Source organism: Trichosurus vulpecula, chromosome 2 (genome assembly GCF_011100635.1).
Source record: "Trichosurus vulpecula isolate mTriVul1 chromosome 2, mTriVul1.pri, whole genome shotgun sequence".
Classification (NCBI taxonomy): Eukaryota; Metazoa; Chordata; class Mammalia; order Diprotodontia; family Phalangeridae; genus Trichosurus; species Trichosurus vulpecula.
Window position 1 is genome coordinate 290,786,963 of NC_050574.1, and position 27,940 is coordinate 290,814,902.

General features: G+C 35.0%; 1 protein-coding gene across 1 annotated transcript in view; it reads left to right on the forward strand.

The window, feature by feature from the left end:
- ZRANB3 (zinc finger RANBP2-type containing 3) overlaps positions 1-27,940 on the forward strand; it is a 214,946-nt gene that overhangs the window by 106,769 nt on the left and 80,237 nt on the right. Inside the window, 5 exon segments of the mRNA XM_036745880.1 lie at positions 5,808-5,986; positions 8,704-8,935; positions 15,734-15,819; positions 19,835-20,006; positions 21,521-21,655. Of these exon segments, the coding sequence (XP_036601775.1) occupies positions 5,808-5,986; positions 8,704-8,935; positions 15,734-15,819; positions 19,835-20,006; positions 21,521-21,655 (804 nt within the window).

Genomic DNA, 27,940 nt, shown 5'->3' on the forward strand with positions numbered 1-27,940 from the left:
TGTTACTGGTTAGAAAGTAAGGTCCAGTGGACCAGAAGGTATAGCAGCAGGCAGAGCAATACTGTTAGCACAGTTTGGTATTTTCCATTTGTTAAGAAATGTTTTGGGAGGACATGCCTACGAAACCTGATGATTCCATCCTAGTTAGCACTATGACTAATTAATTGAATTGATACCAGGTGAAACTTTGAATATGCCTGCCCATCAGATAGGCTTTCCTTAAGCATAAATAACTGAAAGTAGAAATAGCCTGTTACTCCCTCTTCATAAAAATCAAATTCTCTATTAGCAGTATAAATTAGAAAGTATAAAAATGCTACAGAAATACATAAATTAGATTGTTTTAAAGAAATGCAAATACCTAAGTACAAACTAATATTCTTGTCACCAGATTCAACTGTTAATCTCAATAGTCAGTATCAAAATCAATCTTGATCTCAATGATTTGAATATTCACTCCAAACCCAGATTTTCATTACAAAGCCATTTGTGCTTGTTCAGCTTTTGAGACTTTTTCTATGTCTTTCCATAACTTTGCAGCAGGAGGTCTACCAATGTGCTAGTGGCCTGCCTTGTTTTCTCTAGACAATAAAAGATATTAGAGGATCACTTTTCATCATTTCCCACCTTCCAAGTTATTATTTATAATTTTGAATTTGATTTTTCTTTCCAAGATTGTTGTGACCATAAACTCATATTAGATTTTTTCTGAAGGTTAGACAGAATTCTTAGTTCTGATTTCTAATAGGGAAGGCTGCAGGAAGAGGATTTGATTCAGTTTTCTTCAGCAGCCAGCTGTTTATTAAATACTTCCTGTGTGGAAGGTTCAGGGCTAGAGATCAAAAGACAATGAAAGTCAGTACCTGTTTTCAAGGAGCTTTATTGAATACGTATAAACAGAACAATTCACATTTCTTATTGGTTTTTGGTACATAATGCAGCTACATTAATTGCATCTGTAATTGGTCAATTCTTGTTGCTCAATTTTGAAAAGTTCATCTATGTTTTTTCTGCATGTGATGTTTTCTACTATGCTTTCTATAGTGCCCAACAGTACTATACTCAATTCAAGAAACATTTATTGTGCATCTACTATATGCTATATGTTGAGGCAACAACAAAGACAGAAGTCAAAAACAGTTTCTTCCCTTAAGGAATTTGCATTCTACTTAGGGATACATGTAGAGAGGCACGATAATTTAAGGAAGGAGAGAGCACCAGCAGGTGGGGAGATGAGGAAAGACATCTGAGCTAAGCTAAGAAGGACATTGTTTGCTAAGAATCTATGGTGAGGAAGGAGTACATTCCAGACAGGGGGAACAGCTCACGGAAAGGCCCCCATACATGGAAGAAAGAATGTCCTATTCAGGAAATAGCAGGAAGGCCATTTTTTCTGGAATGTAGAAGACTGATCTTGAAAATGTCAAGTTCTAAGATCATCTAACTAATTTCTTCTAGCATAGTAACAGTCTATCACAATTATATACCACAACTTTTCTAGGGTAGGGGAGGAGTGTGGGGAGGGGGGAAGAGAAGGACAAAACTAAAAAAGTTACATGATAATTTTATTATGTGTTTAACAGGAATCACAAATTGTACATAATAAATATGCAATTTCATGTACAATCATCTTTTTTTCTATTCTACTATATGTTATGGAAACACTTGTTTTATTTCTTAAGTTCAGAATAAAATAAATGATTTAAAAAAAAAAAAGAACTGGAGTTCATGGAAACACAGAATCTAAAAACTGGAAGAGACCAAAGCCATCTAATTTAGCCTGTAACTGAAGAAGAGCCTGCTCTATTCCCAACAAGTACTCTTCCAGTCTTCCCTTGAAGACTTCTTGTTAGAAGGAGCCCTCCATTTTCAAAGGTTGCCTCTTCTACTTCTGGTTAGCTCTAGTTATTAGGAAGTTGGGGGTTTTGTGTTATATTGAGTCCAAATCTTTTCTCTCTTAAGTTTTACTCCTTACTCCCTTTTCTGCAGAATTAAATGACCCTTCAGGTACTTTCAGATATTAGAGAGAGGTTCGCTGCCCCCCTCCCTCCTCCACACATACTCCAATTCTTCTCTTTTCTAGGATAAACATCTTCAGTTCCTTCATCCGGCCTTGATGTGATCTTAAGGCACTTTGCCATCTTGGCCACCGTCTTTTGGAATTTATCATGGGCTTCCTAGATAAGATAAAACTAAACACAGAATTCAGAAATGTCTGACCAAGGTAGAATATGAAGGCCGTATGCTTGTAGTTTTTCAAAAGCATGTTTTTTATTGATATGGCTTATTATATTAATTACCCATATTTAGACCATTCTCACATTCTGATATAAATCCTGCTTGGTTGTAATTTTCTTCATATGATGCTGTAATCTCTTCCATTCTTTTATTTAACATTTTTGTGTAATTATTAATTGATTTTACTGGCCTATAATTCTTTTTTTGATGGTTTACTCTTATGAAATTTAAGAATCAAACCTATTTTTGCCTCAAAAAAATTGGTACTCAAAATAGTTAAATTATCTTTTTTTCTACCATTTTTTATGCTGGACAGTCATCTAAACTTTCTTATTTTACCACTGGAAAAATAAATCTTAACAAAAACCAAATTTGTTAGCCAAACTTTTAAAAATCCACAGTTAACTAGATTCCTATATTATATGTGTTATTAAGTATGTAAGTTTATTTAACTCTGTACTGAAAGGAAGAATGTACAAAGTGCTACTAAGTAAGAAGGTAATGCTCATTACCAACTCAAAGGTGGAGGCGGGATCAAGAAAGCCTCCCCTCAGTTTTTAATGCTCACCTTCATCCCTGAAATTACTTTAATATTTTATGTATTTTACATTTACCTCTGTACATGTTGTATCTCCCTAGTATAATGTAAACACCTTGAGGTTAGGGATAGTTGTGCCTTTTTTTTCCCCCTTCCTGTGATGAACACAGTGCCTGGCACATAGTAAGAGCTGAATTAATTCTTGTTTAATTAAATTGAATCATTGTCAGGTGGTACCTGAAGTTTGCTTTGAAGGAAGCTGGAGATTCCAAGACCCTCTGCCTTAGAGAGAATGAATGCATTCCAGATACAGGAGACAGCACAGAAGTTGGAGGGAGATGGGACAGAGAGTGCACGGAGAGTGATAGTTAATGAGATTTGAAAAGTAGATGGGACCCAAATAATAGCTTTGAAGGCCAAGCTGAAGACTTTCTATTTTATTCTAGAGCCAGTAGGAACCTACTGAAGGTTTTTGAGACTTCTTAAGTGAAATAGGGAAGTTTAGAGAAGAGAAGCTCTGGGGAACACATAATGTGCTCCATTTTGGTGATGTTGATTTTGAGTTGCCTTTGAAATGTTGAATTAGGGCCTTTCTGTATCATTTTGAATGAAGCTATTTCTCTAAGTTCTAGGAGTTTTAAAATAAGGAGTCTTGATCACTTTTTCTTATCAATTTCAGTTCTGACATTTGGCAGCAAAGACCTTTCCAAATGAATGATTATGTTGTAAATAAGCATCCATTCTGTGGAGGGATAAGGAGAAAACCCACACATGAGACTTAAATGCTCACATAAGATTTAGTAAAGGACATTCTTTACAGCCAGCTGGAGGGGAAGCTTCCATCCTGCAAGTCCATGTTCAGATTGGGGGAGCTGGGAGGAGATGTGTGGCAGCTCTTCCAGACTGAGATAGTTGGTGGTAGCTGTTCTTCTAAAGATGTCTTTCCAGCTTTTTCCTTTTATTGAGGAAAAATCCCATCTCTGATGTGTGCCATTCCTTTACTTAATAAACTCCAGTGATTCTCCATTTCTTTTAGGACCAAATATAACTTCCTCATTTTGGCTTTTAAAACCTGGCACAACCTCACTTCAGTCTACCTTCCCAGCCTTATTATGCTTACACTTTTACCTGCACTCTATAAACCAGCCAACCTAGCCTTTTTGCGCTTCTTCATACATGAAATCCATCTTTTTTGTTTCTTCCTTTGCACTATATTTGTAGAACAGTGAGAGGTAGCACACAAAGTTACACTAACCTAGGAGCAGGAGATCTGAATTAGTGGCATAGTTTTGCCGTTAATTCCATAACATTGAGCAAGTTATTTAACTTATCTGACCTCAGTTTCCTAATTTCTAAAATGGAGGGATAGTAGAAGAGAGGTTCCTGTGATCCTTTCCATTTTTAACCTTGATTTTTATGTGATTAATCTTTGTTACTAATTATCATTAAACACCCTTTGTTGTGAGATGGGTAGAATGGTAGCCTAGGAAAGATTTTGGTGATTTTTCTAATTCCATCAGCTACACTCCTGTGCCTAATGGACTCTGTTCCTTATTTTATTTTCAATTGGTCAATGAGCATTTGTTAAGCAGCTGCTGTGGGCTAGATGATATGTCTGGATCTTATAGAAATAGTGTCATTGAGATTGAATGGTATATCCTATAAATGCCTGTTGTAAATTAATTTCACAAATGCCCTTTTTGATATTTTGTGCGTTTATGCTCTATAGCCATTTTTTCAGACTCATAGTACTTTAGTATTCTTATTAGAATATCCTCTCACAGGTACTATCACCTTAAATATGTTAGCAAGCCCATTTTGACATCCTTCCTTTAAACATATTAGGAATGGTCTTCCAGTTTACTATCGAGTTCAATGTGTATTTATTGACAATAGACAGCATGTTACAGTGTTCTTGGAGCTAGTTTCTTTGACCTGGTTTCAGCTCTTACCTCTCTTGATTACTGGTAGCCACTTACATGTAAGTCGCCTACCTCTGTCACCATCTCTACCACTTACTAGCTTTGTGAGACCTTTTTTCAAATGCTGCATCTCTCGTTTACTAGCTGTTAGTCTTAAGCAAGTCACTTAGCCTTCAGAGCTTCAGTTTCATCTAAAAAAGGGCATAATAAAGGCCTGTAGTTACCTACAGCTATAGGGATAATATGAGAAACAAATAAAAGAATGAATACAAATATAATATTGCTTTTTAAAGGTTAAAGCGCTATATAAATGTCCCACCATTATTAAATAGCAAACTCACTAGAATATTTAAAACATATTTCAGTTTGTGTAACTTATTACACTGCTTACCTTTCTGTTGTTACACTTCTAGCTAAAGTGTATTTTGATTTAAACCACATTTTAAATATATTGAGATAGTCATTATAGATAATCTTTATAGTGTGAATGGTAATTTTTTTTCCATCAAAAATTTGTCTAGGTTTCCAAACCTAAGAAGTAATTAAAAGTGATCTTTAATAGCTAATTATAATAGCTAGCATGTAGCTCTTTATCGTTTATAAAGCATTTTATATATATTATTTTGATCCTCACAGTAACCCTGTGATGTACGTGTTATTGTTATCCTTGTTTTACAGATAAGGAAACTGAGACTTACAGAGGTTAAGTAACTTGACTAGCATCACACAATTAGTAAATGTCTGAGCCATGATTTGAACTCAGGTCGTCCTTTTTGTTTGTTTGTTTGTTTTATCAAATAAATTATTTTCATTTAATTCAGCCCATAAGAAGCATTACAACTATAGAATATTACAGTTCTCTGTTATTTAAAAATAAAAGATTTCCTGCTATTGTGGTCACTTCAACTTAAGTTTAATAAGCAAGTCTATTTGAAAATGTGCTATTTCCTTTGAAAAATATTCTTTATACAGCCTATGATTTCAACTGAATAATTATCCCAAGAATTGTGCTGTTTTAATACAGTTTTCAAATATATATTTTTTCTTTTTTCTTTTTTTCTTTTTTTTTTTAGTGATTTTGTGCACTTTTTTCCTTATTTTTTCTTTAGATGGGTCTAGGAAAAACAATTCAAGCAATTGCCATAGCTTATTTTTACAAAAATGAATGGCCTCTTTTAATAGTTGTTCCTTCATCTCTGAGATACCCTTGGACAGAGGAGATTGAGAAATGGATTCCAGAACTAGGACCACAAGAGATCATTATTATTCAGAATAAAACTGATGTTGGGTAAGAACCACTTAAATATTTTTCAATGTGCAGGAAGTATATGCTTTTTATAAAGTTTATAAAATGTTTCTGAGTAACTTATAAAATTAATTCAGTGCTTTTGTATTCCTTTTCTAATCAGCATGTACATTTGTCTTTACATTGTAATTCACATAAAAAAATCTAAGTTACTTGTTCTGAATGACTGAGAGTTTTATTTGGCAATTTTTGATGGACATATGTAGTTAATGTAGTTATTTATGCAGTAATGCTTACAAATATTTGTAGTATCTTAAGGGTTATTTTATTTCATTTTATCATAAAACATCATTTCCTAATTTTATTTTTCATCCACTTATATTAAGTTTGTCTGTGAATAATCTGGCTTAATGTTTAAGTAAATAAAGTCGCCATGTAAATTTACATAACAGGGCCTGTGTGGAAGCTTATACCTTTCCTGACTTTATATGGCTGGTTACTTGAGGAATATTTAAAAGGCATAATAATTAAAGGGTTGTAGAAATATATATAGCTGGTTGAAATTTAACAACATAAATATACATTTCATTATGAAGTCAGAAAGCTTTTAAAGTTATATACAAGATTGAAAGAGTATGGGGAAAAAAAGAATTAAAAACAAATATAGTACACGGTTTGTTGTTTTCTTCATAATTGGTTATTAATTTTTTAAAAATCAGTACTAAGAATCGAAAGATTGCAGAATTCATAAGGGTCCAAGGAACTTGGTCATTTCTAGCCAACATAAATTATATTTGTTGTTAAAAACATAAAAATGTCTTTTTCTTCTTAGTCATTTTAGTCATATGATCATATGTTTATGTACTATAATGCTTAAAGAAGAGATAATGCTGATTTTATTTTATTTACATATAGATTACCCTCCCTCTAGACATGCCCTGGTTGTATATGAAGTCACTATTTAAAATTTTCTTCTGCATTTTGTTTCCTAAGTAGAAAGAGAAAATCACAGATTTTCTTACTATAGCCAGTCAGAACTCAGAAATTCTGTTTGCCTTGTTGCCATTGCCAAGTATGTGTTCTACTTTAACTACTAGAAAACAGAGAGTTGAATAATATTGTCTATTGTTAGTTTTCACTGTTATTCATAAAGAAAAAATGTTGAAGTAGTATCCATCGTTTAGAGTTAGCCACAATCTATGCACATTTCATCTTTGCACAGCTATCATGTTCTCCTATTTTCTTAATAACAGAAAATGAAACAGAAGTAAGTTTTTTGTCATTATGAACTAATTCATTTTATGCATGTGGTTAAATGAATAGATTAAAAATATTTCCCAGCAAAACAGTTTTTACAGTCAGTGTCTCTGATAAAGGCCTCATTTCTAAAATATATAGAGAATTGAGTCAAATTTCTAAGACTACAAGTCATTCTCCAGTTGATAAGAGGTCAATGGATATGAACAGGTAGTTTTCAGAAGAGGCAATTAAAGCTATCTATAATCATATGAAAAATGCTCTGAATCACTATTGATTAGAGAAATGCAAATCAAAATAACTCTGAGGTATCACATCGTACTTATCAGATTGGCTAACGTGAAAAAACGGGAAAATTATAAATGCTGGAGAAGATGTGGGAAAATTGGAACAATAATGCATTGTTGGTGGAGTTGTGAACTGATCCAACCATTCTGGACAGCAATTTGAAATTATGCCCAAGGGGCTGTAAAACTGTGCATAACCTTTGACCCAGCAATACTACTTCTAGATCTGTATCCCAAAGAGATCACAAAAACGGGAAAAGAACTCACATGTACAAAAATGTTTATAGCAGCTCTTTTTGTGGTGGCAAAGAATTGGAAATTGAGGGGATGTCCATCAATTGGGGAATGGCTAAACAAGTTGTGGTATATGAATGTAATGGAATACTGTTGTGCTATAAGAAATGATGAGCAGGGGAACTTTAGAAAAACCTGGAAAAACTTATATGAACTGATGCTGAGTGAAATGAGCAGAACCAGGAGAACATTATATACAATAATAGCCACAATGAGTGATGACTGACTTTGATAGACATAGCTCTCCTTAGCAATGTAAGGATCTAAGACAATTCCAAAAGACTCATGATGGAAAATGCTATCCACATCCAGAGAAAGAACTTTTGGAGTATGAATGCAAATGGAAGCATACCATTTGCTCTCCTTTTCTTTTACTATTTTGTTCAGATTGGCTAACATGACAAAACAGGAAAATTTCAAATATAAATTATAAATAGTTCCTACTATTAGTTCTATTTCTTTATATCTTGAGTAATGTGAAAATATGTTTGATATGAATGCATAAGTAGAGCCTCTATCAGATTATATGCCATCTTGGGGAGGGGGGAGGAGAAAGAGGGGGAGAAAATTTAAAACTCAAAATCTTATGGAAGTGAATGTTAAACAATAAAAATAAATTAATTTTTAAGAGGCAAAAATTTTTCTCAGGAACAATTTTTATAAGAATTTCACTTATTGAATGTCATTACTTTTCAGCTGTAATTTAAGCAATCAAAACTTCAATTTTACATTCTTTTCTCTTAGACTAAGGATACATAGAGTCTTCATAATCTTTTTTTAAAAAATAATATTATAGTCTCTTATTTCATTCTCTTCTCTTTTTCCCTTCCAATTTATTTCTCTTGCCTCCAACAATAGTTATATTTTCCATGATAAATTGGTAACTGACATTTTTTTTTAAACCTCTATTTTCTTTCCTAGGAGAATATCGACCAGTAAAGTGACAGTTTTAGGTTATGGTCTATTAACCACAGATGCAAAGCTTCTGATAGATACTCTGTACAAACAGAATTTTAAAGTCGTTATAATAGATGAATCACACTACATGAAGTCCAGAAGTGCCTCCCGAAGCAAGATTTTGTCGCCATTAATACAAAATTCTAAAAGAGCCATTCTTCTTACGGGGACTCCAGCTTTGGGAAGACCTGAAGAGGTATTAAAAATAGTCATTGTGTGTGTGTGTGTGTGTGTGTGTGTGTGTGTGTGTGTTTCCAGGAAAGTTAATTGAATCAATGACCTACTGTTTTTGTAACATTGTTTCGAGTTTATATACCTTAGATACTCAGAGAGAATTCCTTAGTGCTTTTGCTAGAGAAGTAGTAATGATTTATAAGTATCTTATAATCAACATAAATAGCTGTAGCATGTAGGACTACACAATAGGTACAGGCAAACATTTATCTTATCTGCTTTCCATAAGGCTTTGTGTCTAGGCACTGAGGATGCAGCAGTTTTGCGTTTTGTTTTTAAATAGTACTTGTCTTCATGGAGCATACATTCTGCAGTTGGGGTAAGGTGAAGGCAGGAGTGGAGATTGAGCAGGAGGAAAATGGGTTTTACATACAGAGATAATACACAAGATAATTTATGGAAGGAGAAATTACCAACAAACCAGCAGATTACAGTAGGTTTCATGGACAATGTGGTATCTTACTTTAATTATGAAGTACATTAAAGATTTTAAGAGGAAGAAAGTGCATTCCACACAGTAGACAGAAAGGGGGGTGGAGTGCTGAGTTTGAGGAGCAACAAATATTCACCTTTATCTGGAACATGAGTGAATAACTACACTGGAAAGTTGAAGCCATTTTATTGAGCACCCTAAGTATTATGTAGAAGAGTTTTTATTTTATTATTAATAGTGAACCATTAAAGGCTTTTGAACAGGAAAGTGACACAGTCATGCCATATCTGTGCTTTAGGAAGATTATGATGGCATCTGTGTAGAGTATATATTAGAGATGGATTATTTTGGAAGCAGGGAGATTAATGCAGATACTGTGACAGTAGATTATCAGAGAGATAATAAAATTTGGGCATAGAGGAATAGCCATGTGAATGAGGAGAGTGACAGAGACAAAAGAGATTTTGTGGAGGTACAATCACTAAGTAGTATTTGGCCACTGACTGGATATGGTGGGAGAAGGAGGGGAGAGGAAAAATATTAAAGATGACTCTAACAATGCCAAGCTTGGTGACTAGAAGAATGGTTATGTCATCAACAGAAGTAAAAAAGCTTAGAGGAGGTGAGCAGCTTTGGCACTGTTGACCATTTTTTTTCTTACTGCACACTCTCTTGGGATTTTCATGACCCCTCCCTTGGTTCTTTCTCTGGCTGACTCTTCATTCTCAATCTCCTTTGCAGGATATTCATCCATGTCATACCCAAGAACTAAAGTTTGGTCCTGGGCCCTCTTTTCTTTTTTCTATACATTTTGTCACCTGGTGATCTCATCTCTTCCCATGAGTTTATTTATCATCTCTATGCTGATGATTCAAAGATGTATGTGTGTTTGTGAATAAAAAGCCTGTCTATCTTATCTAATCTCCCCAAACTCTCTTGAGCCTCTAGTACACATCACCAATTATCTATTGGAAATTTCAAACTAGGTATCTGTTAGACATTTCAAATTCAATGTGTCCAAAACAGAATTCATTGTCTGCTCAGCACCCCCCCCCCAAAAAAAAATTATGACTTCTGAATTTTACTTCTTATCTTGTGGACATTGCCATCCTGCCAGTTATCCAAAATCACAGTTTCAGTATTATCTTTGACTCCTCATTGTTGCTCAACCTACATAGCTAACCATGGCCAAACCTTGCCATTTTTTTCTCCACAACTTCTTTCCATTCATGTGGTTGCCACTGTAGTTCACACCATATCAAGTCTCCCCCCTCTCATCCATTTTCCATGTAGGTGCTGAAATAATAACCTTAATCCTAGGTCTGCCAATAGCTCCCTGTCAACCCTGCCCTCCTCCTTCCCAACTCCCCCAGCCAACTCTAATAGTTCCCTGTTACCTTTAGGATCAGATACATTGTACTCTTTTACAGGTCTGTGTGCTATCTTTCACACACGATGTTCCATCTCTTGACTCCATGCCTTTGCAATGGCCGTCCCCTGCGTCTGGAGTGCTCTTCTTCCAAAGTCCACCTCAGAATCTTTGGCTTCCATTAAGACTTAGCTCAAGCACCATTTTCTATAAGAGGCCTTTCCTGGGCTGTATGTTGAATATAGCCTTCCCCTCTCAAGCTCCATTTTATCTAATTAATATACCTCTTGTTTATAACAATTCATGTACTTGTTGGCTTTTCCATTAAAATGTAAATTCCTTGAGGGCAAGAACTTTTTCCCTTTTCTTTGTATCTCCAGTGCTTTAACATTGTGCTTAGAACACAATAAGTCCTTAATAAAGACTTGATTGATTGAAGAGTAAAGACGAAGAGTTCTGTTTTGTTCATGTTGAATTTGAGATACCAGTAGTTGATAGATCATTGAAGTCCAAGGAGAGAGTAGAGTTTCATAGATTTGGGAATCATCTACATAGAAATGGCAATTGTGAGTGAGTCAGTCATCAAGCATGTATTAAGGGTATATTATATAACAGATGTATTGTTAAGCTCCGTTCTAATGGAGATAGTATGCAAAAAAATTTGTCATACAATATGTATCATGTACTAGTAAAACCAACCTATTAAAGGAAAGTATTGCTGTTGCTCATCCTGTAAATACTTAGAGATTTCTTTATAGTAACATTCCATCTTTCTAAAAGCTTTTTTTCAATATAGATCAGCCAAAGAATGACTGTAAGCCAAGACCCTCTCAAGAATATGAAACTATAGAGCACTATATACATGTTTGGAATATCTAAGTGTATCTGAGTATTCAGCATACATGGAAAACATTTTCTATAGTTTGTAGTGATTGTAGGATTAAAACATTTTGGTGTCTTGGTAAGAAGGACTTTTAAGTGCTACAAATGCTTTTCATTCAATTTTTAGTGAAGTATTCTTCACACTTCATGAAGCATTTTAAAAGCATGAAGCTAAAGTCGTTTTAGTTTCTACTTTTCATATATCAGGATAAATTAATCTATGAAAGAAAGTGAATTTGCTTAGTGATTAAAAAAATGTTGTTTGACCCCAACTCTGAGGTGAGAGAGCAATCTCATAGTATATAAGTATGAGTTATATAGCAGGATTACATGGATCAAAGATTGTTTCAGATGTCAGTGACTGGGACAACAGTGTTGTTATTGCTATACAGGGTACCTGGGACCAGAAACTAACATATATGTTAAATGGGGGGAGTCAAAAGAAGAGTAGTGAGTGAAGGGTAATAACTTTGGAACATAATTGAGTTTGGGATGATATTGGATGAGAAGGAAAGGGGCAGGACTGCAAGCCTTCAGGCTCCTAAGTTGTGTCACTAAAGGGATGCTGTGGGAAACATGATCTTTTCTTCAGCCTGCTGCTTATTGTTGAAATTTCTGTAGCTGTCAGCCCCTTGGAAGGTCATTGGCAGAGATCTCTGGGCACCTTACCCTCCTCTTGCAGGGTTAATTTGGACTATAAATGTCTCAGGAGTGTCTTCATGGTATAGATGAGCCTCTGGCTCAAGTTAGACATCATTGCCAAAGTCAGGGATAATGTCTTCCTTTACTTTTCCCCTAACTTTCCCCCAACAATTTGCTGCCCTGAGGTCTACTGCAGTTCTTTCAAAACTAAAGATTGGCTCTTTCACAACCATCTTGTGGTCAGAAGAAAGGCCTTATTGCTGGACTTGACCAAAAACAAAGTCTCATATATCCCACCTTTACTTCCAGGACTCAGCTCAGGACGTGAGCCTTAGACCTAAGTACCTATCTGTCTTAAATACTAGGTCTCTTAATTCTGTGATCAGGGGCCCAGACCCCTCACCTGCGGCACCAATACTTCCAACAACAGTCCCATCATCTTAAGGGACCATCCTAGGATTAAATATTCCATACTTTCTTTGACATTCACTTTGCCAAGATATTTTTATCTAGGTCTTGATGGCAGTTAAGGACCAGCCACCCATGTGATTTTCCCTCCTTTTTCAAAAAGCTGACAACTGCTGTCCCTATACTAAGGAACTTTGACATTCACATCAGTGCTCCCCCAGATGCCATATCCTTTCAGGTCCTCAACACCTATGACCTCCTCCATTGTATTCTGGGCCATACACAAAGGGAAGATCACTCTCTTGATTTCATCATTTATCACCTACAATTGTTTCACTCCCAGGAGCAAGAATTCTGAAATTCTTCTGTCTGACATAATCTCATTAGTCCATCTTGCCTGTGCCTCATTCCTCCTAAACCTATTCTTCATCCTCACCATGACCTTCAATCCCTCAATTTCTTACTATTCTAATAGGCCATCACCTTGATTCTGGCTTTACTTTATTCCCTTCCTACTCTTAACCTATACATAACCAGTCCCCTTGTCAAGTCAGTCCACAACCAACCCCAATTCTGAATTATTTCCACCATGTGTTTTTCCTGCATTTACTTAGTGGTGCAAGAGAAAGTCATATAATTATGTTGACTGGCTTTACCACATATTTACATGATCTGATCTTGACTGAGCCCTCTGGCAGGAATATGAATTTTTTACTATTCCCTAATTAATTCTCTGTATCACTACCCAGGGAATCTATTCTAAACCTTTTCTTTTCCCCTTATGTATCCCTCACCGTCTTCCCACCCTCCACTCCTCCACTCCCTTCTCCCCCTCCCCCCATCAGGGGAGAGTACTTTGCCTGATATTATACTGAGAAAATAGAGACCATTAACCTTGAGCTTCCTCTTCTCCCTACTCGATATCTCACAATTCCTTGACATCTTTGTCTCATCTCTCTTCCTTTACTCTCTGGTGAACATGTTAGTCCTTTTTCCTTTTCTTTTAAGGTCTGCCCTAATACGTGTGTCCTTGATTCTATCCCTTCCCGTCTCCTGCTGTAGATTTCCCCCATAACCATTGCCCTAAGACACCCATTTTAAATTTCTTACTATTTATTGGCTTCTTCCAGGCTGCTTTTAAACATCCCCAGGTCTCCTCATCATTAAAAAATCCTCACTTGGGGGCAGCTAGGTGGCGCAATGAGTAGAGCACTGGTCCTGGAGTCAGGAGGACCTGAGTTCAAATCTGGCCTCAGACACTTGACACACTAGCTGTGTGATCTTGGGCAAGTCACTTAACCCCAATTGCCCTGCCTTACCCCCTCAAAAAAAAAATCCTCACTTGATCCTACCTTGACTCCAAGCTATCCTCCCTTTCACAACTAAATTTTTGGAAAAAGCCATTTACTCTCTTTGTTTCCATTGCTCCCTTTCTTAGTCACTTCTCAACCATTTGCGTTCTGGTTTCCAACCCGTCACTCAACTGAAACTATTTTTCCAAAGTTACCGGTAATCTCTTCATTGCCAAATCTAAGGGCCTTTTGCCAATCCTTATCCTTGATCCCTATAGTATTTACCACTATTGACTGTCTTCTCCTATACAGGAGAGCAGCCTCCTGTTCTCTATGTTTTCATAACACCAGTCTCTCCTGGTTCTCCTCAGTTGACTGTTCCTTCTGCGTCTCCTTTGGGATCTTAGCCTCCATATCTTGGCCTCTAATTCTAGGTATATCCCAAGGCTCTATGCTTACCTCTGTTTTCTATCTATGCTTTCTGTCTTTATAAGCTCATCAGCTCTCATAGGCTTATTTATCATCTCTTCACAGTTGTGGAGGGTTCCAAGATCTATATATCCTATAGTCTCTATATATCCTGTAGTCTATATATCCCCAGTCTCTGACTTGTGCCCCAGTCCCATATCACTAAACCTGCCTATTGGACATTTCAAACTGTTCTACCATAGTCATTTCAAACTCAGCATGTCTAAAACCAAACTCATTCTCTTTTCTCCTCAAACACCCCTTTCTAATGTCTCTGTTTCTGTTGAGGACACCACCGTGCTTCCAGTGGCCCAGGTTAGCCACCTAACTCTTATCAGCAGCTACCATTTTTGCCTAATTTTATATATCCATTGCCAAGTCTCTTTGTTTTGGCTTTCACATTTCTTGTTTTTTCCTCTTCTCTACCCACACAGCTCATGGAACTCCTGCCCTAGATCTGGCTCTCATCGCCTCTTACCTGGGTTATTGCTATTGCCTGTATTGAGTTGGGAGACTGTCCTCCACACAGCTACCAAAGTAATTTTCCTAAAATGCAGTTTTTACCATGTTATTCCCTTCATCAGTAAACTCCAATGGCTCCCATTATTTCTAAGATCAAATACAAATTCCTTTGTTTGACATTTAAAATCTTTTATATTTTGGCTCCAGCCTACCTTTCCAGACGTTGCACATTTCTCTCCTTCTTGTACTCTGTGGTCCAGTCAGACTAGCTTTCTTGATATTTTTCCCACACAGCATTCCATCTTTAGTGTCCATATGTTTGCACAGATTGCCCTGCCATGCCCAGATGTACTCACTTCTCACCTCTACCTCTTAGAATCCCCACCTAGCTTCCTTCAAAGCTCAGTTCAAGTGCTAACTCCTTCCTACAAGAGGCCTTTCTTGATACTCCTGAACTCGTAATGTATTTCCCTGAAATTGCCCTGTATTTCTTTTGTGTATGTCCTACATATGTGTACATGATTCTCTCCCCCACCCCTCAATTGAATGTAAGTTGCTTGCAGAGAGGGACAATTTCGTTTTGTCTTTGTATAGCTAGTTCCTAGGATATAAAGTAGGATATTACATAATAAATGGTTGTTGGTAGACTGCTATTAAAATGCCATGTATTTGGTTGATGAAGGAAAATTTTTAAGTTATTGTTTGAAGAGATTTAAAATACTATTAGCATAATATGCTTAAAAGTAATTTAAGTTAAATTAAAAGTATACGCCTGTATTAAAATATTTTCATTGTTGTTTTTAGCTTTTTATGCAGATTGATGCACTTTCCCCAAAACAATTTGGAACATGGACTGAATACGCAAAAAGATACTGTAATGCTCATGTCAGGTACCTGCTCTTAAACATCTCTCTCTGTGTGTCTCTCTGCCTCTCTCTCTTATAAACATATGTTTTACATTGTATATATACACACTACTTATATAGATACATATAAATACACATGTGTACACACATATTCAACTATAGATTGAATTATACAGATGCTGTAGGATTGTAAATAGAGCATATGTATCAATGGTTTTCACATTGGTGTGAATTGTTGAATGATGCAATAAATTACAATCTCATTAAATTCACATATAAGCTGATGGATATGACTCAGACGTAGGATCCTAACTCTGAGGAATCTTAAAAACAATAATGTCTTATGTCCTGAGGCATATAGAATAAATGTTATTAAGGTCATTTAAGTATAACAATTTTGAAAGTATAACAATAAACTTAATGACTTTCCAGTTTTGCACAACCCAAATATGTTGATAGTTCATAAGGAAAACAGAGAGTTTTCTTAATATTCCAGAAAAAGAATAAGGCAAATAAAAGTGATAACAGTCATTATATTCCTGTATTCCAGCCTTGCTCTTTTAATTAAAATAAAGTTAACCAGAAGAACAATTGTAGTGTACCTTGGTCTATTGCTGAATATATCAAGAGATTATAGTTCTATAATTTCAGTTTAGATGGTTATGGATTGACTCAAAATTTTTAATTATTTTCTCTGGATGCTGAATGGCTTCATTTAATGAAATCAACTTGTGATGATAAATTCAAATGAGTACTGACTTGGCCACTATAATAATTAATCCCTTCTCTAGGCTTTCAAAACACACACACAGTGGAAAATTAAATATTCATTTTTTTTTTTTTAAGTACTACACAGTTCCAAAACTGTCTTTCCTCTCAAGTTTGAAAATCAACAATCATCCATTAAAATCAATTAATTTCCCTCTATATCAACATTTGGCATTATTCTAGGCACTATTTGGAAGCTGAAGGTTACTATTCTATTGACTATAAATGCCTGACCATAATAACAAATAGTATGCCAGATATTGATGAGTAGGATAATGTTTTCTTTTTTTCTTATACCATTTTGGTGATGGCCAAAATTTTGTTGCCCTTTTTGGATACTGCAGTTCAATGGAATGATGCCCTCATAGCAGCAGTTCTCAAACTTTTTGGTTTCAGGACCGCTTTACACTTTTAAAAGTTATTGAGGGACCCCAAAGAACTTTTATGTGGGTTTATTGTATCAATATTTACTGTATTAGAAATTTGACCAATAAAATTTTAAGACATTTCTTCATTTAAAATTAACAATAATAAACCCATTATATGTTAACATAAATAAAAATTAATGAAAATAGCAAAATCTTCCAAAACAAAAAAAAAATTGAGAAGAGTGTCATTGTTTCACTTTTTTTTTCTAATTCCTTTAATGTCTGACTTAATAGAAGACAGCTAGGTTTTCACATCTGCTTCCTCACTTATTCATTTTGTGTTTTGGCTGAAATATCTGAAGAAAATCTTGCCTCATTGATACATAGTTGGAAAAACAAAGAATATTTTAATAGGTAAATAATGTCTTAGTTTATTGTAAAAATAATTTTGACGTCTGAGACCCCCAGGGATTCAGTCCACACTTTAACAATTGCTGGTCTACAGAGACTCTCAAGTTTATTTTCTACTTTCTAATTGCTAGCTCAGAGTCCTTCATTTTATAAGTATCATGATTCTTCTCAAATTATAATTCATATGCCACTTTTCTTCCCACTTTCACAGACTCATAAAGATTTTTTTCTATCATTTATCTCCATTGTCTTTGCTCTTTGCAATTTGGAAGAATTTAGTGTCATCTAATAATTTGCACATTCCCTCCTCCAGACCATTTATTAAAATGTTAAATAAGACTGAACCTACCAATGATTTCTGAGGAATTGAGCACTTTAAATTTCTCCTTTCACAGAAGTATCATTTATCCCTATCATTTGTTTCCTGTCTGTAGCACAGTTCCATATCCACGACAGGGAAGCCTCCTCCTCAGTCTCATTGTAACTGAATCACTATTTTAATTTTTGGCATGGAACCTTGTGAAGAGGGTTTTAGAAAGGTTAAGTAAATCTCTAATTTTCTCCTTTATTTACCCCTCAAAGAATTCCATTAAGTTATCCAAGCAAATTCTACCTTGTTCCCTTCAGCAAGCATTTATTAATAACTTCCACTGACCTGCCTTTGAGGAGGTTATAGTTTGGAGAGTATTCTACTTGGCAGGGGCAGTTGGGGAAATTGATTATAACATATACAGAAATATAGGGAGAGGGCAGCAATTTTGTCTTTTAAAAAAAATTTAAAAGGTAAGACCCAAGTTTACTCCAATCCCAGGTTGCTTAGTTCTTCATGTCTAAACCTCTTCATTCAACTAAAACTCTTCTCTCCAAAATTACTAATGATCTCTTAATTGGTAAATCTAATAGCCTTTTCTCAATTCTCATCATTCTTGCCCTCTCTTATAGCCTATTTATCCCTGTTGTTCACCCTCTTTTCCTGTATGCTCTTTCCAGATTTTTGTGACGTTTTTCTCTCTTGAACATTGTATTACTTAATAGCTGTTGTTCCTTCCTGGTTTCTTTTCCCAGGTCAGGCCCACTAACTATGGGTGTTCCACAAGGATCTACCCTCTTCTCTCTTTGCAGGATCTTACTTAGTGATTTCTGCTCCCAAGAGCTCAATTATTATCCCTCTGCAGTGGATTATCAGATATAATAATCTAACCCTAACTTCTTTTCTGCCCCGCCCTTGAGTCTTGCATCATTAACTGCCTATTAAACATCCTAAATAGGGGATACTTATGTATGTGCATTGTCTGCCTAATAACACATCTGCCCCTTGAGTGCAAAGACTATTCCATTTTTGATTCTATATGTTCAGTACCAAGCACAAAACTTAGCACATAATAGATATTTAATAAATGCTTATGGAGTGATTGCTCAAGACCTTTTATCTCCACCTCCTCATAAAAGATAATTAATGGAGAAGCAAAATGAATTTTGACCCTGCATTCCTTGTTTATATACCCTTAGTATATTGCACTTGGACTGAACTGAAAAAAACTGACTTTTGCTCAGGTTAATAGGCGCTGAACATACATGCAATGCCCACTTGCTTTCAGCAAGTTACATGATGGTTTGTGCCCTCCCCATCCACAAAGGAAGCCATTGAATAAAATGTGGGCTTATGAGAAGTAAAGCAAACAAAAAACCCTTTTTAAAAATAATACATATAAACAAAGCATTCTTCTTAAATTGACGGGCAAGGACCTGTACTATAAATACAGATGAGGAAAAGGTCATTACATAGATCACTACCAGCTGCATAGGAAGGAGGGATCTTACAGGTCTTTATGGAAGAGCTAATATTTAAGCTGGGTCTTTAAGTCTACAGAAAGGAAGAAGACATTTAAAACCTAGGGAACAATCTAAGCAAAAATAGCAAGAAGTAGTGAGAAAGTGTAACACTTATTCACAAGCTAAGTGCTTGCTTATTCACAAGGTAGAGAATAGTCCAGTTGAGCTAGTATTAGAGGGAGGCATGTGAGATACATCTGGAAAGCACAGTTAGATCCAGATTACAGTGGGGCTTGATGAATAGAGGAAGACATTTATATTTTATTCTGTAGGTTGTGAAAAAGCTGTTCTTAGTTTTTGAGCAGTGGTGCGAAATGATTAGAATTTTGCCTGAAAAAAATTAATCTAGTGGCTTTGTGTTTAATGGGTCAAAGCAGAGTTTGAAAACCATGGTAGCAATGCAGGCTTTAGCTAGGGTCATGGCAGTGGAAGGGGAAAGGGTGAGGATTGATAAGAGAGCTAAATCAGAGGGAGAATGGATAATTCTTGCTTACTTATAACTAGCTGAGTGTAATATTTGATATGATATTGAAAAGGATGAGATTCTTGTAACTAGATTGCGTTGAGAGATAGCTGTGAAGAACTTTTTAGCCCTTCGTTATGAAAATAAGTCCACATTAAATCAATTCTTTGGAGCATTCTTCCTTCATTTTTTTCAGGTATTTTGGTAAAAGAGCTCAGTGGGACTGCAGAGGTGCATCAAATCTAGGTGAGCTTCATCATCTTTTAAATAACGTCATGATCAGGAGATTAAAGGCTGAAGTTTTAACCCAGCTACCCCCTAAAATTAGACAACGTATTCCATTTGATCTTCCATCTGCAGCAGCTAAGGTGAGGATCCCTTACTTTTCTGAAAATTATTTCCAAAGTTATTTCTAAAAATAATAGTTATTTAAAAATGTGCATTTAAAAATATTTGCTAATATAAAAAGCTGCTTACCTGGAAGAGTTGCAATTAATTAGGGCATCATTTCCCCAACGCATTGTACAGTAGAACCCTGCTGTTCAAAGTGAATACGTGCTCCTTAAGAAAATTTCAATATTGTAACTATCATTGAAATACTAAAGTATTAAACATGAAGTTGTATGTTTTAAGAACATTGGATGCTGGATTTTTTCATGTATAAAATTGGGGAGAATCTACTATTTTGCTCTAAAATCTGCTTCCCCAGCCTTTATCTGGTTGGCATCCTATGCTCTCTGGGCCATTGTTGATGAGTTTTGTCAAACCCAGAAGTGTTTCAGGGCCAAATGAGTTAGGGAATACTAAATTAGAGAAAATAAACTGGTTTTTGTGTCCTTTTGGTACATGGAGACTGAAAAGAAACATAATAACGGCTTTTAAGCATGTGGAGCATCATTCTATAAATAGTGATAAATAATCTTTCTCTTTTTCCTCTGATGACAGAATAAGAAGCCTAATATTATAGCAAGAAGTATTTTTCTTGAACATTAAGGAAAGATTTATTTCCTCAGAGCTTTTATGAAACCCTGAAATTAATTATTAATGGTGGTTATGGAGTCTTCTCCTCTGGAGATTTTTGAGGACAGGGTAGTCCACTATCTACTTGTATAATTTGGGTTTAGTCCTGCTCCAGAGATCTGCTTCCAGCTCTGTTATCACCCTGTGAAATGTGCTAATCATCACACTAGAAAACCAAAAATAAATTACACTGAAACCTCATATGCACTTACATCTGAAGAATTTAGTTTTCATATTGTTAAATCTGCTTAAATCTGGGCTTATATAAGAGGCTTTCTGACAGAAACTGCATCATCTTCCAATCTCAGTAGATTTATGCCAAACATTTTTCCAACATTCTTTCTAAAATAAGAATAAAGTGACTTTATATTCAGTTATTCCAACAGTGCAAAAGAAAATATAATTGAAGAAAGTCAGTATCTGATTCTACTGCATTTTTAAAAAATTAAGTAACATTCCTCAAGTCTTTATGCCTATTTAAATAAAACTATATTTTGCTGTAAAAGTAACTCGTTACCATATATTTTTTCTATGTCCTCCTTTCTTATATAATTAGATTTTTTTCTTCTTGCTTTGCAAATTGTTTCTCCTTAAGAGAAAGCTCTTTGTGTTTGATTTATGATGTTAGCAAAGTGCTTTATTTTCACCCACAGCTTGTCATTGGTTTCTATAATTGGTAGGAACATGTGACTGACCTACCTCTGCATTGACGTTTTTGTATGAGCAGGCTGGTATCTTTGGGAATTTTCTCTTCTCTCCGTACCTTTCTGTAGCAGAAAAAAGTAGGACATGATTCACAGTTACATTAATTGTTCTGCCCTTTATGCTGTATTTCTAAACATTGTTCTTTCCTCCCACATAGGAACTGAATACTAGCTTTGAAGAGTGGGAGAAATTAATGAGGGGTCCACATTCAGGTGCCACCAAGACTGGTAACCACTTTTTTCAAGCCATGGGGTTGATGACCCGCATGTTTAAACAAACAGCTATTGCCAAGGTATTCTTGAAATTTCTGTGTAATTCTATTTTATTCTTGATGAAGATTATTTCAAATAATTTAATTAGTTTAACATCTTATTTTTAACACTTCTTTCTGTGTCATTCTTCTGGTTTACTTCACCCCTATATATTATGCTTTCGCACCCACTTACAACTTTGTTATCTTCTGTTCTGGTGGTTTCATTTTATCTTTGTGTCAAATTGTCTCTCACTTAAATGTAGCCATACTTTTGCCTTCAGTTTTAAATATATAGATATATATTTCTATAGATATATGTATGTATGTATGCATATATGTGTGTATGTATGCATGTGTTATATATGTATATACATACATATATGTATGCATGTGCGTAAACATACCTCACTTTGCTTACTTTTTTATTGTAAATGAAGTTACTTAAATCTACAAATTATGATTATAAAGTAGAGTCATAGACCTGGAGGCAACTTAGATTAGAGGTCAGCTGGTCCAGTAGTGTCAAAACTCATATAGAAAGAAATCCCTGCAGGCTGAACAATGATGCAGAAAACCACAAATCAAGAGTATTTGTGTTGTATTTTATTTTTATTTATTTTGCTAAACATTTCCCAATTAAATTTTAATGTGGTTTGGGATGTACCTGGTAGTTTTTCAGGCTTCGAATTCAACACCTCTGATCTAGTCCACCATTGTTCTTTCACAAATGAGAAAAGTAAGATGGAGAGATGTGATTTCTGCAGTATTACAGTGGCCAAGCTAGGAACCAAGTCCAAGCCTTGTGACTCATATTCCATGGCACTGCATCATGTTAACTTCTACATTAGGACACTGGGATTTTTTTCCCTATCATACTGGAATTTATAAATCTAAATGAATCACAGAATGTTACAGAAATCCAATGACAGAAGAGGAGTTAGATGTCATCTTAGCTTGTACCTTAGTATTAGTTCCTTTTATAAAAATCCCAGGGAGGATATTCCAACCTGTAATGACTCTACTTCGTTAAGCCCATTTAATTTTCAGCTATCTAGTTACTGCTATCTTTTTTGGTTTTGAGGTGAAATCTGTCTTCCTTGTAATTTATACTCACTTATTCTAGTTTTTCTCACCTTAACTATGTAGAATGTCTAATTCTTCTTCTATGTGGCAGTCTTTGAAAACAACTATTGTGTACCCTCTGTAAATCTCTTCTCCATGCTAAAAAGTTCTGATATCTTTGATTATTCCTTATGTGAATTATAATTTCAGGTTCTTGTATCACATTGGTCTCCTCTTCAGAATGGACTCTAGCTTTTCAGTCTCTCTCTCTCTTATGGTGGAGTACTTAAAATTGCATACACTATCCAATTGTGGATTTACCATTACAGATTACGATGGAATTCTAACTCACTATATTCTGAACACTGTCCTCCTTTTAATTCAACCCAAGATCACAAAGACTTCTAGCTCAGAGTGAGGAAGCCTGGGTTCTAATCCTGCCTCTGACACAGCCTAGGGGTCCTAAACCTCTCAATACTGTAGACAGTTCTCAGACACTGTAAGTTGCAGAACAATTTCTTATCTATATTAGTCAAAGGAGTTTCCTCACTTGGGTTTCCCTGTGCAGTTTCCCCAGACCAGAATGAAAGATTTTATTAGCTCTTTTGGCCACTCAGTTTTGCTTTTAAGTCATAGTCAAATAAAACTCCTAAATCCTTTTTTTTATCAGCTACTACTTAATCTTTTCAAGAAGGACCCCAGCCATCCTCATTCACTTTCCTCACTCCACTGCTTTTCAGTTGCCCCTTTATGCATTAGCTTCCCCCATCAGAATGTAACTTCCTTGAAAGTAGGTACCATCTTGTTTCTTGTAGTTGTTTTTCCAGGGTGTAGCTCAGTGCCTGGCATATAGGAAGCACTTGATAAATGCTTTCTCTGTGTCTCTCATTCATCTTCATTCACCCACATTTCTAATTCAAGCTAATTAGAAATGATCTGTCCTATTTGAACCTCAAATAGCATTTTGTATGTACTGTTCTATGCATTCTTCATATTTCCTCCATTTTCCGTTTTAATTGTTGTGTGGTTAATGCATATTTATGCACATTTTAAACCTTTGTTAGAATGTGAGTTTTATTAGTGAGGAAGTAATGTCTTATCTTTTTTCCTTTTTTTTAAAAACCATATTGTTCTTCATGTATTTTACAGGATCTATCGCTGAACTATGTTGTTTCTCTAAAAGCGAAAACTGTTCTAAAACTTAGCCTTGTCTCAGTCTTCTTGATTTTTAAAACACCATCCAGCATATCAGTTCTCTTCCTAAAATGTAAAATGAGGTTTCCAAAACTGAACCTAGTATCCCAGATCTAGTCCACCTTCATTTACAGATTATTATGTATTTATGTTGAGGTTATTAGTTTTAGAAAATAAGTTTGCAAAAAATTGGAACAAGTTGCTCTTATGAAGCTTAACAGCAAGAGATCATTTAATACATTTTGTTTGCTCATAGTAATAGCATCATCACAGGAACCATAAAATCTCATGGTAGATCTTTTGGAAGGTTCTTTATGTTACTTCCTTTGTTTTTCCAACTTTTAAATATTCTTTTGATTAAGGCATAACTAGAAATAATGTAAAAATCATATTCAGGTATTTAAAACTTTGTCATATTATAAAGCAAAATAACGTTTCCCTTTTTTAGTTGTGGTCTTAGGTAAATCTGAGGTTACAAATACTGCCTACAGTTTGCATATATGAACATACCAGATGGGCCAAAAACTACCAAGTTGGGAAAAATCGTCCTGAATGGCTCATTATGATTCAAGTTATTGATTTCTCCTTTTTTTCTTTTAATTGCAAATATTTTATCCTTTAGCAAACATTACAAACTCAAGTATGATAGTTTTAAGTGTCCTCCCCCCCCCCATATTTCTCAAATTATCTCTCTGAAATTTTTGTTTTATTCTCTAACAAGTTCAGGAAAAGGAGCAGTAAAATGGAAGCCAGAAAACCTGGCTTTTGCTTTCAGTTTTACCCCTAGCTCATTATTTGATATTACGTGTCCTTCTGCAGGCCAGTGATGGAGATGGGCAGAATGAAAGGGTCTGATTTCACTCTCAGGATTCTGGTGGGTCTGGCACCCCAAACTGTTACTCTAAACCCATATTTCCCATAGAAATATTTTATTATATGATGGTTATATTGTATAAAATTCAGTGTACTGTATTAGTTATACATGGTGGATTAAATAGGTTATTTGTCTTGGCCTTGGTCATATTGTTTCTTTGGGAAAATCCTTTTTGACCCTCAAATGAACAACTTTTATGCATACTTTTGGAACACAATTTGTTCATGAGTTGGAGATTGTCTCCATTCTTAATCTTTTCATCAGTCTGTTGAATCAAATTATGATTTCTAATAGAACATAAGCTGCATGGAGACAGAGATCTTGTCTTAATCTTTGTTTTTCAGACAACACTAAGCAAACCTCCAAGCATATATAGTAGGCACTAAATAAATAATTTTGAATGAATTCATATTAATCAATTTAAAAATAACTTTAAGCCTGATAATGCCATCATATTTCATTCAATGTCCTGCTTTTAGTTCATTTTGGAAATTATTAATAATGGAAATAGGGAGTGTTGATTGTAAAAGAAGCATGTTTCTTCAAGTATGTAGTGACCATATTTGAGTATAAAGATATAACTCCTAAAAAATGTAATGATTTTTGAGATATCTATTTTGAAGAGAGGCTACTTTGCCTGAGAGGGAGTGTGTTGTAGAAACAAGTGCTTGTCGTGTAGTCAGATGAGATGGAAATGGTTTGAATTATGTCTTTAAACTTTCTTACCCTGTGATCATGTGCAAGGTCACTCACCAGCTCTCAGGGTCACTTTCTTCACCTGAAAAATGAGGATAGTACTGGTGTAGTACTGATCTCTTGGAGTTGTAAAAATCAAACGAGCTTTGCAAATTTTGGCAACTGTTATTATTAATACATAATAAGTGACCAAAACAAAAATTCTGTTATTTTAATAATTGCTGGTGAAATATCTTTATTATTTATTGCATTTAATGAAAGAAGAATAATGTTCTCTGTTACATTGCACTAAATGAATATGAAAAATCTTTTTCTTTTCTTATATTTTGAATCACTGAATAAATCTTGCTTTCATGTATATGGCTAATTTAACAATGGTAATAAATTGTCATTATAGAATCATAGACCTGAAAAGGACTTCTGGGATTATCTGTTTCCTTTCCTTTCCTCCAGCCAGCATTGTCTATTAAAGTCTAAATAAATGGCTTTCCAGTCTATTTTTTCTAGCTCTCCAAGGAGATTTCTGTATCTCATTATCTTTTTTTCCTTCTCTTCCATATTACCTCACAATACCTTTCAGGCAGAGGGAAGCCCAACAGTATATTGGTATTGCTAACATTATTACAGTGTTGTATTAACAGTTCTAGACTCTGGCAATTATGACAGAGATATAACAGCTCTCATTTCTGAAAATGTATATCTCTGTCTTATAAGACTGCTGAACAGAGCAAAATAAGTGATTTTATAAAATGTTAGGAGCAAAAATCCTATTAATATATTTTATCTTTAGTTTTATTGTTATTAACTTTAGACTTTTCCCTAAAATTTGTTAGACATAGTATAATGATAAATAATGATAAATAATAAACTACTATAAGAAAAATCACAATAAAAAAAATCTCAGGTTCTTGAGGGAGAAAAATGTCATTTCATTACCATGTTGAACTTCCTTGCAGGTTAACATGAATTAAACTGATCCTGTCCAGGGAACTTAGGATCCATATATGTTAAGCTGGCCAAAGATTCCAACATTATAATAAAATCTTATTTTTACAAACTACACTTTTAATGCTATATATAATATATGATTAAACAATAATTGTTGGTAATCTAAAATGTGAACTCATGCCAAAAGGCTAACAAATGAACATAATGTAAGAAGATATGTCATTTCAATATTGATCTGATTTGTAATATAATTCATGTACAGCATTTTACATAGGAGGATCCATCAAAAACTATTAAGCATCTACTATGTGCCAGGCATGTGCTAAATGCTTCATATATAACTACAAAAAATGAGACAGTCCATACTACCTAGGAAATTACATTCATTTTAATGAATTGTGAAAGAATACAGTATCCACTCAAAATAAAAAAGAAGTGGTAGAGGAAAAAAATGAGATCATAGAAAGCTTGGTATGACAGTCAACTAAAGCAGGACATTGCAAGACAATTTGTAGGTGAACGTAGAAGGAAGACAACAAACAAAAAATGGAAAAGATCTGTTATTTCTTAGACACATTATTTTGTTCATCTGTGACGGTGAAGAGATTACATTTAAACTCTAAGCTAAGTCTCCAGTGTGCTGCATGAAAAAAATAGCAATGATACCAAAGACAACAAAGATGAGAAAAGCTGTTGCCCCAGACCAATTGTTTCACTGAAAAGGTCTGTGAAGGAGATGATCCATTATTACTACATCAGCAACCAGTTTCTCCTTGTTGGTCAGAATCAGGTCCAAAAGAGCAGTTCCACTTGTTGCCTCCTCCACCTTATAAAGAATGAAGTTATTATTAAGGCAAGTCAGTAAATTATCATTTATTCTGCTTTTAGAAGAAAGAGACTTCTAGCAAATGACCAAGCAATTGAAGACCCCCCATCTCAAGTAGATCATACTAGATTTGTATTGTTTCCTGACTTCCTCATGTTGCTTCCTCCTGATGATGTATACTACTTCCACTAACACTTGTGCGCATGCCTGTTACCATGCTTCTCCCTCCTCTACCTCCCTACACCTCCAGTTGCTAGATTTTCTTATTTGAATATCTCTTAATATACAGTGTTCTTACAGGTGCCTATTCTAGTCATGAGTCTCATCTCACTAAGTTTCAATAATAGCTTATGAGGTCAGTTTTGCCTGCTTGCATTAGAGTTCTGACTCAGTTTATTTATTACTCGTGCTTTGTGTATTTATGTATAAATACATGAGGCCATGAATTTTACTGCTGTCATTCTTCTGTGGTCATATTATTTAGAACTGAAGGAGACTTTAAACATGATCTAGTCCAACTTCTTCATTTTACAGAGGAGAGGACTGAGATCCATAGGGGTTAAGTCACACAGTTAGTAGCAGAGATGGAGTTTGAACTGGGCATTGTCTGCTGGAATCACTGGTCTTACTGGCCCTTACTGACATTTTGATTTTTTTATACCAGCTACTTTTGATGGTATTTAGCTTGGAAGATACACATGGACAGTTTTCTCTCTCCCATTTT